The following is a 14,002-nucleotide window of genomic DNA, read 5'->3' on the forward strand; positions in this document are numbered from 1 at the left end:
CCCCAGGTCAGGAAGGGAGCGGCTGGCCAGAGCTGGAGGGGAGGAGCGGGGTGTCCCGTTACAGCTGGCAGCTGGCAATGAATGCCTCTGAGGTTTTCACTGGGAATGACCCGCTCTTCACCTCACTGGCTGCAAGGAGAAAACAACATTTGTACCAAATTCACCTAACCCACCCCCGCTGCCCTCCCTCCTGTCCTCACTCACCTCGCAAGCAGAGAGGGCAAAAACACAGGATTTGGACTCCCGGTGCCAGGATCAAAGTCCCTGCTCTGCCACATACTGGCTGTGTTAGGGTGTTGCCTAACCTCATTGAGCCTCAGTCTCCTTATTCATGAAATGATGATCATGATATCGATCCCAAAGGGTTGGTGTCAGGATTATATGCTAAATTGCTTTGTAAATATAAGGTGTTCTATATATTGGTTAATTATCACTATTAATCAAATAATAATAATAATAATTCACAGCTAGCTAGGTGTCTGTGACCTACTTTCCCCAGAAGGCTAGGAGAAAAGGAAGGAGCAGATGCAGCCACTCGTTGGGATCTGGGATTTTACCCTATTTATAAGTGAGCTATCAAGTTAGCATGAAAGCTGTCAAATCAAACTTCTATTTCAAGGATGCTGGCAGAAGATGTGAGGCTCCTGGGTCAAAGACAAAATACCTTATTACAGCACAGAAAGCAGCACAAAACTTAGGGTGTGTCAGTTATCCTTGCCCCCCAAATCCTACAGGGGTGACACAGAGAGGCCCAGGTGTACACTTTGCAAGAACACTGAGCACAGAAGAGCCACCACTTCTATGGTGAGCAGTGAGCACCGCTGCTCCTGGTCTTGGAGGAAACGTTAACTCATGCCTCAGAGTTGCTCATTGCAACTACAACCCTGAGAAATGGTGCAGGAAAACAGTAGTCAGGACCCTGCATTTTGAGCTTACTCAGCAAGAAGGTGCAGGGATGCTTGGAACCCACGGCATGTTGCCTCCCCTGACACCACTGTCACCCCCTTCTCTACCGCTCCCCATCCTGCACATTTAAAGCACTGACACCTTCACCTGAGACTCTTCAGCAGGCTTCCCTTCTTGCACCTTGGGTCAGATGGACCACAGTGGACCCTCTAGCCCTGACATAAAACTACATGAGGCCATGATGAGGAGAGGGCACAGGGTAAGAAAATCTCCCTGGCAAGACCCTCTGCAGCAGAGAGAAGGGCAATCCCTGTCAAATCACCTCCCAGAGGACTCCTGTCAAACCCTAGGTACGAGGAGGTCATGAAGAACAGAGCATCATTTCAACCACAGGGTGGGCTTCTCTAGAAAATCTCTCCTTTCTAGGTCGAGTGGGGGTAGGGGATGGAGAGGAGGCCCCAGGATCCCACAACGATTTAAAGATAAATCCCACTGGGAAAGATGACAGAATTGATGCTATTTATTGTGAAGAAGGAGAGGCTTAAAGATGACTTCATAGGCCAGGTGTGGTGGCTCACACCTGTAATCCCAGCATTTTGGGGGGCTGAAGTGGGTGGACCACCTGAGGTCAGGCATTCAAGACCAGCCTGGCCAACATGGTGAAACCCTGTCTCTACTAAAAATACAAAAGTTAGCCGGGCATGGTGATGGGCGCCTGAAGTCCCAGCTACTCAGGAGGCTGAGGCAGGAGAATTGCTTGAACCTGGGAAGTGGAGGTTGCAGCGAGCCAAGACTGGGCCACTGCACTCCAGCCTGGGTGGCAGAATGAGACTCTGTCTCAGAAAAAAAAAAAAAAAAATGATGACTTTGTAGGTGACCCAAGCATTATTTGTATGAGTCCTGGCCCCCAGTTAGACATGGGAACACAAGCTGGAAGTGAAGGCTAGCTGAAAATGTGGAAGGAGAAGGAGAGGTCAGAAAGCCAGCTTTCATTCAGGGCCACATGGCACAGAGACTAGAAGGGGCCCAAGATCTCAATCAAAAGCCAAATTGGAGTGGCCAAGTCCCATTTCATTGAGAATCTAGGGGAGTCTGCCCAGGGCAAGGGCCAAGACAAGGCAGGCATCTATTATGAACTGGACCACTGGAGGGATCTGTAGGCACAACAGGATTTGAGACACTTTGCATTGGGGGTCCCAAGGGGTGCCTCTTCCCCTGCCCCAGTGAGTATTTGTCTCACCGGGCCATCCCTCAGGGGGACTGGGCAAAGGTCCCTTTCCAGTTTGCTAGTGGAACTGTGATGGTGCTGGTGAAACAAACCATAGGTAGAGGCCTGGGGATTACTTCTGAGCGCCCTTCCTCACGTCCCCTAGTACTGAAGGCTCTTCGTGACAAGCACTCACCGGGAGTGTGTGTGCTCAGAGCACAGAGAGTCCTGGAGTCAAGTCACTCAGCAGGTGCCTCTGCTGGCCAGCTGCTGGCCAGCTGCTGGCTCCCGACCTTGTGTGGGGGTGTCCTCCCTCTCTCCACTCTCCAGCTGGGATGGCAGGGCCGTCCCCAGTTCTCTCTGAATCTCCTTCCTCAGCCAAACACATTTTCCTCTCCTGAAGGAAGATGGTTAGGGGCAGGACCGGCTACCTGATTTGCAGGACCTATTGCAAATGAAAATGTAAAGCCCCTGGCTCAAAAATTAAGAATTTCCAGACAACTGCAGCAGAGCATTAAGCCAAACATGGGACCTTTCTGAGGGTGGAGTTGTATGCACACACCCACAGAGCTAGCCCGGGGTAGGGAATTCTTTTAGCTGTGCACAGAAGCCTGCAGCCAAAGCGCCCCAATTACACTTTGCAGCAGGGCTGTCTTTTATTGGTATAAGACATTCTGTGGGAGTTGTTCAGACCTGCTGCTATCAACACACCCACAGCATCCTTCTCTCCACTCTTAGCCTCTACTGCCCTCTGCTTCTTGAAGGGGGCTCTGGGCAGCCCTGAAAATCACACAGACCAGTGGTTCTCAGTGGTGCATCAGAATCTCCTGGAGGTAAAATACAGATTGCTGGGCCCCATCCCCAGACTTTCTGACTCAGTAAGTCTGGGGTGGGCCTGAAAATCTGCATATCTAACAAGTTCCCAGGGGATGCTGATGATCCAGGGACCACGTTTTGAGTCCACTGACATAAAGAACTAGAGCATTCAGCCCAGGTGAACCCGGTCACCAGCGGGCTCATCAGGCCACGTGAGGCCTGGTTCTGACCCGCCCTGAGGCTGGCTGCCCCTTACCCAAGGGATCGTGCAGCCCTGAATCCTCCCGCTGCTGATTTCCTGTCTGTCTTTTCAGTGTGGTGAACCAGGAGGAAAAGTCATTTGCCATCGGGGTGCAGTTCTTGTTGATGCGCTTGCTGGGTAAGTGTCTAAGACCCCTCTTCCCAAAAAGTGGCCCCAGGCAATGGGGCATCCGAGGGCTATGGGTGCAGGGTAGCGATGGAGGAAGCACCATCTCATCTCCATGGCAAAGAGAAGCTGTGCATAATCAACGGCAGATGCCAAAATCCATGTGGACGGTTTCCCAGATTGCTTGAGGTTAGGAAAGACTCCATCTATGGCATTCATTCCTAACTAAGTTATGTAAGAAAAATGAAAAGTGAACACAGCTGAGAATACCTAATAGAGTGTTAAAGGCAGGTATTTTTAAATCTTTCTCCCAAAACTCACTGTAGGAACAAAACTTTGCATTCCTGCCAAGCCAGAGCAGTGGCTGAGCCCAGCCCTGGCTTCCTTTCCATTTCACAAAATTCACTCCTCCTAAAACTATTCAGCAAAAGTTTCTTCCATGTGGGGCCCTCTGCTGGTGAGTCCTGCCTGCCCTCAAGCAGTCCAGAGCCCACCAGAGGAATGGAGCTGTGCACAAGTGATCAGCAGTGCCCCACGGGAGGGCGAGCTGCTTGAGGCAGCAGGGGTGCTCTCCCGGGGTGCCTGGGCTGAGGGCTGGGGGCACAATGCAGGCCCGTTCCTGGACTGCTCACACTGGCTGTTCCTTCTTGACGTATCTGTGCACTAGACTTAACACAAGGCAGTAATAGAGAGATCCTTGTAATGACAGGCACGCAGTAGTAAAGGGACCTAATTGAACTGCGGATGTATTAATTAAGGGTGCAAACTACAGAGGGGAATATGGAGACTCCAGCAAGAGGAACTTCAGTTACTATAGGGTGTTGTTTCTGACCATAAATGCTGAAATAATGTATAGCCCACTGTGCCTCATTACCCAGGGGCCAGGTCAACACCGCACCCTGCAGCGGCTTCCATCCCCATTTTGAGATGTGTTGGTGATGTCTCTGCTGGGGGCCAGGTGAGCGGGAGCCCTTGCTGAGCCCAATCCAACCCCATGTTGGGAGAAGTGTTTGGACGATGGGAATGAACCAGCTTTTTCAGTGGGGTTTCTTGTTCCTCTAGTCCCTGCAGAGCCCCTTCAGACCCTGCTCCTGCTGCCTGCATTATAAACACAGAGGGAGCAGAGCGGGAGGATCTCCCTGTCCTCCCAGCAGAGGCTCTGTTGTCATCAGAGCTCTTTATTTTCGTTTATAACTTAACTTTCTCTAACACTTCTGCTGGGAAAGAGGCCTCACATTCCTCTCAGCCCATGCAGCACCTAGGATAGGCTCCAAAGAGCCCTTTCCTGCTTCCTCCAGCAACCTCGAAAATGACCTTGAAAACAAGGACTCTCTCGGACTCTCTCGCACCGCTCGAAGCACTCGCTGCCTTTGTTTTTCCATTTGAGCTCAGATAACTCAATGTGGGACCACAATGTGAAAACCCAGGCCTGGAGGGGTTCCATTTATCACCCAAGAACACAATCCACTCTTGGGTAGAAAAAAGGACTTCCTATTACAGGTTTTAAATTACCCATTGGCATTGGGTTGACAATGTTTCTGGACTTTGCTTCTACACAAGGAAGTGTCATATATCACTCTGTCTGGCCAGTTTTCATCCCCCTGTTCACCTGGAGACTCGAGAGTGAGCAGGATCTGAGTAGAGAGGCTTCTTCTTGGAGTTTCCCACTTGTGGGCAGTGCCACAAGTGGAACATTGTCTTTCTTCTGGAAGCAGCTGCTCACAGGGCCCTAAACAAAGTCTGGGAGGCTGTTCTCAGCACTGTGGTTCTGAGAATGGGATAGGCCAGCCTTGGTGTGAATCCTGGACAAGCCCCTCCCCAGTCCAGTAACTGCCTAGAGCTGTAGCTAGTGGTACACTACCCACAGGTAGTGTAGGCGTCCGGAATATTAGCCAGGAAGGCATAGCCCCTGCCAAGCCAAATCTTAGCACTCAGATGCTGGGAAGTTCGGGGGTCCAGAGCAGAAGCTCTGAGCAGCCAGGTATTGGGAGGTCTGCAGAGGGGTGTTGTCTAATCCAATAGGGCAGTTTGGTGTGGTGGAAGTGCATGGGATTCAAACCTCCATAAACCAGGGTTCAAAGTCTGGCCTTGACTTCTCTTGGCTGTGTTACAGTGTCCCAGCCAAGAACCCCTTCCTCTTCACTAAAAAGTGGGCACCCACACCTCGGGGCCAGTGTGAGGACCTGAGAAGTCGATGCCTGGAGAGCCTCCTGCCACACAGTGGAGGCCCGTGTATCTCTACTCTGAGCTGATCTCAGGAGAACTATGTTGGATGTCTGAGCTGGCATCAAGGTGATCCCTGTGACTTACTCTGCCTTGAAAGAGTGGCCCAGGTCCCTTTTCTCTTCTAAGCCTTCTGGTGAAAGAGAAATTCAGGCTTCACTGAAAGCTATTCTGCTTTCCAGAGTCACTGTGAGGCCTATGGGTGCGGCAGAGCCGTTCTCATATATGCGAACTGTGTGGGGGACTTGGCTCCCACACCCCTGCTGGGCACCTCTGCCTGCAGTTCCACCTGACCAGGGCTTTCTGAACCCTGTTCCAGCCTGGCTGCCATCTCCAGCCCTCTATGGCCTCACCATTGACCACTCCTGCATCCGGTGGAACTCACTCTGCTTGGGGAGGCGAGGGGCCTGCGCCTACTACGACAACGATGCTCTCCGAGACAGGTGAGGGCCCAACATGTATGTGTGTCCCAGAGCCAGGCCCTGGGCTTGAGATGACAGTAGTCATATGCCCAGTGGCTACTGTGGGGGCTGTCAGGCTACCGAGGAAGAGAACATGAAGGGCCACCTCTGCGGCCCTGCCATGGACAGGGAGCAGGGGCTGCTATAACAGGCATTTCAGGGCTCACAGACGTCCAGGGACTTCCATGACCCAGAAGCCCTTGGAAGGGGCAGCAGACCCAGGGACTTCCCTGACCTGAAAGCCTTTGGAAGGGGCAGCAGCAGAAAGAAGGGGGGGGGATGGCTGGAGCCCAAGGAAGAGGCCATGGCTGTGGAACAACGGGGGCCAGCCTCCTGCTGCTCAGAGACAGAGGGGGGGGCACATCATGGCTCCTGGCAGAGGTCCAGGGCAGGGGAACCAACCTGCCTCAATGGGCCAAGTCCAGCTGCAGTGCTATTGGGTTCTGCACCCCTTCCAGCCACCTCACCTGCTGTCGTCATCATATGGCCCAGAAACCACAGGAAGGTGGGCTCGAGGGGACTGGGCAGGGGCTGGAAATGGTATGGGAGTGGCAGAGAAGACCGCAAAGGGTACAGGCCAAGAGGGCAGCGAGAAGATGTCCTTCTCCTTCTGGCTCTGCTTGGAGGACAGGACCGTCCGGGGCTGGCTGGGGCAGCCGGGTCACCTCTGGCCTTGTGGAAAGAGCCAGTGGAGGGATGACGAGCCCTGGATTAGGAGTCCCATGCCTACTCCCCGCCTGCTTCCCTGCAGCTTTGTTCCCTTTTGGGTCAAAGAAATGAGGAAAGTGATCCCCACCTGGATGGTGCCCACACCCTTCGTGGGCCAGCGAGGGAATGACGTGGCTCTTCCCAGTGGTCCTGGCCCTGGGATGTGGGCTGCAGAGCCCCCTCCCTCACCGGTCCTGCCTCCTCCTGACCACAGGTACCTGGGCCTGCAGATGGGCTACAAGGCACTGGGCATGCTGCTGCTTTGCTTCATCAGCTGGAGGGTGAAGAAGAACAAGGAGTACAACGTGCAGAAGGCAGCAGGCCTCATCTGACCCCAGCCCGGGCCACTGCCCTGCTCCAGAGAGTGGACCTTGCCTCTTCCACACCTGCCTATATTCACTAATGTTAACACGTCATTTCCTTTTTGTATTTTTAAACAAGAAAGAAAACCCCAGTCCTCATTTGCCTTCCCTACCTCCTCCTCCCAGAGTCCTCCCCGCAGTTCCTCAGGGCCACTGTGCACCTGGGCTGCATGGGCCAGAGCTGGGGGGCTGAGTCTTCCCTGGCCCCTTGGAAGAGGCCCCCAGATGCCCAGGCTCACCTCAGTGCTGGGTCCTCCATCGAGGATGCCCACTGAGGCAGCCAGGCCCTCACCAGCCCTGGGGGGAATCCTAAAAGGAGAGAGAAAAAGGGTATCTGCCCTTCTTGCCAGGCAGCTCCACTCTCCCGCTGACTGCCCACACCCTGCAGAGCAGCAGGGGTGAGAGGAAGAAGGAAGTGGCTGAGTTATGAATAGCCAGAGCCCCTGGGAGACTGGGGAGACTGGCTGTAGCCTCCTTCGCACCTGGGTTTGGCATCAGCACAGACTATGGGAGGGGCTGGCTCCCTCCCCGTCAGATCCTCACTTCCTGTACCTAGAGGCCATTCTGGATGCTGCCATGTTGAGAAGTACAGTCTCTGCCCATTACCTGCATGCAGGCACCAGAGCAGGGACTGAGAAACCCCAAGGATGGGTCATCTAAGTGCTGTCCATATGAACCCTGGACTTTCTGTCCTTAGATCCTCACATGTTATCCCTGTCTTTCTGGGGTACGTTTCAAACTGAGAAAGCTACAACACAGTGAAGACCCAAGGAAGGCCTATGAAATGGTCCCAATGCCCAACCTCTCACCCCTTCAATGTGGGGATGAGACCCCCTCATCTCAGAGTATTGGGAAGAACCTCCCACATCTCCCTGGCAGCAGATGAGGTGGCTTCACATGCACTTCCCTGTCTGGACTTCAGCCCGTATTCCGAGGAGTAGAGAGGCAGAAGAGAGGTTGGCAAAGCAAGTGATGAAGCAGAGTGGATGTCCACTGTCATCAAGCTGGATGGCAAGCTGCAGCCCACAAAACACAGCCAGTCAGGTTGGCTTTCCTGGTTTCAAACATGCTCATACCATTACCATTTTCTCAGCCTCTTCTCACTGCCTCCAGAGAGGTGGGTGCCCGGGTTGAGAGACACAGCTGCTATGTGACAGAGGTTGAGAGACAGAAGCCAACGAAGGAGGCCATTCATCAACAAATATATTTATCGGAGACCAACTTTGTGCAAAGCCATGCTAATACAGCGTTCTCCACCGAGCTTCCCTCAGCTCTTACCTCACCTCCCTCCATTTACATTAGGGCCTTCTCCCAGGGTGTGCTCAGTGGGCAGTGTGGGACTGGGGGTGTGGGAGTTGGTGAGAGCAGGAGGAGAGGTGGGGACAGCAAAAAGCCACAGATTGGCATGAAGGATCCTGACCTGACTATCCATGCCATCCATGGCCCCCAGACTGACTCTGCACCTGGCCGTTTGCCAGACAGCTCTGTCTCACCATGTCCTCTGGAACAGCTGGGCATGGGTCATGGCCATACATGACCCTTAAGTGCCACTCTTCTTGGAAGACCCCCTCCAGAAGCATACTGGAAGCCACCTCTGGGAAGGCCTCATATGGCGATATGCCAAAATATTTATGTCAGTGTCCAAACAAAGTCCAATGCCATGAGACTGAAGTCTTTGTGGAAACCACTGTTACAGACAGGCTTATTTCCAAAGCCACCTCATTTCCAAACATCTCACTCAGGAAGGGAGGCTCAATGTAACCTCAGGGGCCAGTTTTAGCATTTGAAATGGTTCTGCTTGGAAAATGATGCCCTGCAACTAACCCTGGTCTTTCCCACGGCAATTTAACCACATTTGGAAGGCACTGCCTTCAGCTGAGTTTATGAACGATGAATGCCAACCTTCATGTTCTAGAAGATTGGTTGCACTCCCAAACCTTTGTTCTATTATATTACTATTAAAATATTCTAATTTTGATATTGAGGTAACTTGGTCATGAATTTATGTTGTCATATACATCTGTCAGAGAACAGACAGCACCTGCACTTTTTTTTTTTAATTTTATTTTTGAGATGGAGTCTTGCTCTGTCACCCAAGCTGGAGTGCAGTGGCACGACCTTGGCTCACTGCAACCTCTGCCTCCTGGGTTCAAGCGATTCTCCTGCCTCAGCCTCCAGAGTAGCTGGGATTACAGGCCTGTGCCACCACACCTGGCTAATTTTTGTACTTTTAGTAGAGACAGGGTTTCACCATATTGGCCAGGCTGGTCTCAAACTCCTGACCTCAAATGATCTTCCCGCCTCAGCCTCCCAAAGTGTTGGGATTACAGGCATGAGCCACCGCACCCTGCCAGCACCTGCATCTTGTAAACAGAGGAAGTGCTCATGACATAGACCCCAGGGGCCCATGGCCACAGGGATTAGAGGTAATGCAACTGTCAACCCATTAGCCTGGTATCAGGCAGGTACCAGACACTGCTTATTCCTTCAGTGAAGTTCTGCTGGGCTCTGAGGAGGCCGGATCAGCAATTTATATCCAGAAGTGGAGTTGGACGCAAACAGCTAAGTCCATGGCACAAAACAGAATTAATATCATAATCCAATTGATAATATGGTCACAACCAGTACTACTACTCCCCAGAAAATCTTTCTTCTCAGCTGTCAGCAGGGAATATAATAGTGTCACTTTCATTTCACTTCTAGAGCAAAGCTTAACAAACTTTCTTGAGTGTGTGACACTCACAGAGGATGTTGTTAAAATGCAAATTCCCAACACCCTCCACCCAGCCCCAGCATCTACTTCTGTGGGTCTAACGGGGACCCAGGAATGGCACTTTTAACGGCCCCCTCATGAGATTGATGTGGGTGGTTCCCAAATCCTGTGAGGTGGGCTGTCAGTGCAGTAGAGCCTGGGGGATGCCCATTTGTGCTTAGGCCACTGAGAAATTTATAGGCTCGATAGGCCTTTGGTATGTTCAAAGGTGAGTGAAGGGTAACAAGGTGAAGAGATGCCTGTGAAGAGATGCCTGTGAATCTGATTTTTTGGATGGCTGCAACCAAGAGTCAGTGAGCATGAAAAACAATCCAAGAGCTCACATTTATATGAGGCCCTTATCAGTATTGAGAGAGACATTCTCACTTCACAAACTTGGATGTGCAAAAAGAAAAAAATCACCTATTTCTTTAAATCAGATATTGATTTCAAACCCCCCATCCTGCTGTCTGGCTGGAAATTCAATATCAACCATGCTTGGGTCTGGCTCCTAGAGCCATGTGAAGGTCCTTGGATGCCTACGCATTCAAGGGTGCCATTGTGGGTCTTTGGTCCCTTTCCCATTCGAGGCTGTTTAATGGCCTTGCTTCTCACCTGAGCCTGGAAACCCTACAAAGCCCAGACCCCAGGGTTAGGCCCACCTCCCTGTGCATACTAGCAGCTGTGCCCTCTCCCAACCCCAGTCCTAGGAAGCCCACTCCTCTGCACCACTCCCTCTCCCTACAGAATCCAGCCCCTCAAGGGCTGAACAAAAAAGCCAGAAAAGGAAGAGTGTGCAGGAACCTTTTTTATTCCATCCTTCTTTGACCCTTCTTGGAAAAAGCGCAAATACAGTGATAACTAAATACTACATCTCTATCAATTATCCTTTGGCCCAAAGCCCTTTGGGGTGATCCTCCATGATGGACGCCCCATTTAAAGGTGAGGAATCTGATCCTGAGGAAGCAACCATTGTGGCCAATTTCACACAGATAATAGCTGGCCAGGCCTAGACTCAAACCAGGCTGTCCACCTCTCTCTGGTCCAGCCCAATCACTCCAGCTGAGTCACTCCGAAGAGTCAGCGTGGACTAAAATGGTGGGGAGGCCCCTCTTTTCCCACTGATGTTCACTGGCCCATGGGAGGGAAGTGGGGGAATCTCTTGAGGGCCATTAAGGTGGGTAACGAAGGCAGAAGAACCAGGTAACAGTTCATTTACATACCTTCTATTCAACTAGCAACAACATCACAACTATTCATTCAACAGGGCCAATTTATCCCTATAGCACCATGAGTTAAAGAGAGTTGTGGAGAAGAGAGACAAAGAGGGAAGGGTTTTGAGAAGAAAAGGCCCTGAGAATCCTGCACACAGACCTTCAAGGGAACAGCTCCATCTGGTGACTGCTTAGCAGATTCTTGCTCAAGAAACAAAGCCATATTGTGATTTTATTCAACCACTCTCAAAGATGGAGAGATACAGTTAAGCTGGAGGCTGAAGCCAGTCAGTATCAAATTGATATTAAAATATTATATTGCGGAAAATCCAGGAGAAATACATCCTATCTTTCACAACCACAGGAAGTAAATACCTGGAAGAAAGGTCCATCTCCTGCCAGTAGCACCAGACACCAGATTCATTATAACCTTTCATCAGAGATTAAATATGGAAACAGATCCTGGGCAAGCCCTTGGCAAATCATAAATGAGAGGAAGTTTTTCTCCATGGCATACCCTGGCCATTCCTCCACTCTCCCAGCCACATCATGTCTCCAGCCCTGCTACAACTTGACAGCAATAATAATAACTAAAATGTGCACAGATCTTTACAGTTTACCAAGCCATTAACCCATTTAAAACAACTCTAATCAGTAAATCAGTGAGTAAAGGCTTGGCTATGCTGTGGCAACAGACTTCCCGAATCTTAGTCACTTGACACAACAAAAGATGGTATCTCGCTCACAGAACCTGCGGTGATCTGGGCGACTCTCAGGTCAGTGGCTCAGTAACCCAGACTGCTTGGAACCTGAGGTACCTCCATTTCATTATAAGCTGCCATGATGGATGGGGCACGGGAAGAAAGTCCTGGAAGATCCCGCACTGCTAAGCAATGCTTTGTCCCAAAGTAACGCTCTTCACCCTGCTCCCAGCCTAGCTGCCGCAAGAGCGAAACAGAATATTCTGTGTGCTCAGAAAAAGGAAAGAGCAGATATGGTTGAGCACTAAAACCCTCTACTGTGGGTAGTGAACCTAGGTGGACACAGTTGCTCACCTGGACACTTAAATCAGCTTTGTGGGGCTGTCGGGGTCGGGAAGCATGGTCTGGAAAGATTTCCCAATGGAGGAAGCACCAATTGTGGGTCCCTGAAGCTGAAGGGCTTATGCCCAGGCAAGGCTGAGGCAGTCTGCGGAGGGCTGGGGAGGTGGGAAAGACGATTTTGCTCAGAGGAGGCAGAGATGGGGTGGTGGCTGAGAGATGCAGGGTCAAGGAAAGGATGGCTTCAGAGGGAAGAGATTGGCTGGGGCAAAAGGCCACAGGACGGGGAGGCTGCGGGGTCCAAGAGGACAGCTGACGGAGCGAGACCCTGCGGGCAAGGAGGAGATGGGGTGACTCTCATGGCAGAATCGCACCAGAGTTCCCACAGCCCTGTGGGGCCGCTATGACTAGTCCCATCCTGAACATGGAGAAAACGAGGCCCCTTCCAGTTGTCCCTCATCCCTACCTGATGTGTATAAGGACAAGAAGTGACAAACATATGGTACCTACCGTTCAAGGACATACAATCCAGAGCTAGGACAAGACCTTAACACAGGGCAAAGTACCAGTGCTCTGAGTTCATTTGATGAGCGATGGGAGAAGGGGCTTGATCCTAGCCATGCGGGAGAGACTGGAATTCAAGAGAGTCAAATGTGCTGGGAAAGACTTTCTGGGCCAAAGGAATAAGCAAAGGTGTGCAAAGGTAAGGAAGCAGGAAACCTGTGCACATCCTGAGAACTCGCCGGCCAGAGGCCTGTGAAGGAGCGCAGTGGTCAGGCAGGAGAAGCAGTCAAATCCAGGCTGAAACCATCCTGGAGGGTCTTGAGGCTGGCTTACCCCAGGCTGTGAATAGTGGGCTCAGCCTAGTCCCCGCTCCTGGGTTAGTGCTCACGTTCCCCTCTGCCCACTCAGGGCCTGGAGGAATGACCTCAGAGCCCCCACCAACCAGGCTCAGGAAGGCATTCCTAGCTCAGAGTACCCTCCTGGAGTCTACACTGGAAGGGGCTCCTGAGTGGGCTGCCCCACACCGCGAGGAGCAGAGGCGCAGTCCTCCCGCGTGCTCCCAGCACACTCCACCCCTGCCCAGCACACCCAGGGGGCCCCCACCTTGCCCACCTGGGGGGAACCACCCACTCTGCCCCCGCTCAGGGAGTGCTGGTGGCCGCTGCTCTATCCCCTCCTCTCCCTTCCTCTTCCACCTTCTCTCTCTTCTCATCTGGGTGCTGGAACCCAAGCGTGAAACTGAGAGTCAGAAAATCAGTCTCAAGGCAGAGAGGGGCAGCTAATTTAAAACGGCTTCTACTCCGGCCGCCAGTGTGACCAATCTCCTTCTCTTCGCTCTACAGGTCTATAAATGGGCCACAGCAGGCACCCCTTTTTAAATCTGTAAAATCCCCAAATCCATTAAAAGTGACTTCAGAGGTCCCAGATAGGGACCAACATTTGTTTAAACCTTTGTCCTCATTACATCTCATGACCGCCAGCTTACAAAAGAGAGACTGGGGATTCTGGAAGAGACACACGCTCTCCCTTGAGTCCACATTGGAAAGGACAGAGGCAGGTGTCACACCGTTCCTCTTTGATCCGAACCGCTTGAATCCCAGAGTTTCAACAGCTCAAGTGGGTTGAAGGCTCAGAATGTACCAGACATCCGAAGCGCTTTACATACATTTGCTCCTTGAATCTTCACGACAGCCCTGCGAGATGCAATTATCATGCCATTCCACAGACGAGGAAACGGGCCCAGGGGACTGCGGTCTTGGCTCCTTTCCTCTGGCTTCCTCAGAGAAGACGCAGAGGTCCCCGCCGGGTGGGCGAGGCGGGGTGGGCGGCCCCTTGCGCCCTGGAGTAGCATTCGGCCACCAGGGGGCGCCGTCCCCGCTGCGGCCGGGGGAAGCCACCCGCGGAGGCGCCACTCCCAGCCCGCCCACGGGACGCCCACAGGA

At 52.2% G+C, this 14,002-nt stretch overlaps 2 protein-coding genes across 3 annotated transcripts in view; both read left to right on the forward strand.

The window, feature by feature from the left end:
• Positions 1-9,028, forward strand: part of SLCO2A1 (solute carrier organic anion transporter family member 2A1) — a 98,871-nt gene extending 89,843 nt beyond the window's left edge. For both annotated transcript variants that reach the window (XM_055295384.2, XM_063611373.1), the window contains 3 exons: positions 3,244-3,308; positions 5,839-5,962; positions 6,903-9,028. In XM_055295384.2, the coding sequence (XP_055151359.2) occupies positions 3,244-3,308; positions 5,839-5,962; positions 6,903-7,020 (307 nt within the window). In that variant the 3' untranslated portion in view covers positions 7,021-9,028. The remainder of the gene's footprint in view (positions 1-3,243; positions 3,309-5,838; positions 5,963-6,902) is intronic.
• A 1,697-nt stretch (positions 9,029-10,725) lies between these two features.
• Positions 10,726-13,508, forward strand: LOC129491653 (uncharacterized protein C3orf36-like). Its single transcript, XM_055296168.2, is given in 4 exon segments — positions 10,726-10,744; positions 12,765-13,237; positions 13,239-13,312; positions 13,314-13,508. Coding segments are annotated over 4 exon segments (600 nt in total). The 3' UTR covers positions 13,348-13,508.
• Positions 13,509-14,002: the final 494 nt, after the last annotated feature.

The sequence above is a fragment of the Symphalangus syndactylus genome, chromosome 10, assembly GCF_028878055.3.
Source record: "Symphalangus syndactylus isolate Jambi chromosome 10, NHGRI_mSymSyn1-v2.1_pri, whole genome shotgun sequence".
NCBI lineage: Eukaryota > Metazoa > Chordata > Mammalia > Primates > Hylobatidae > Symphalangus > Symphalangus syndactylus.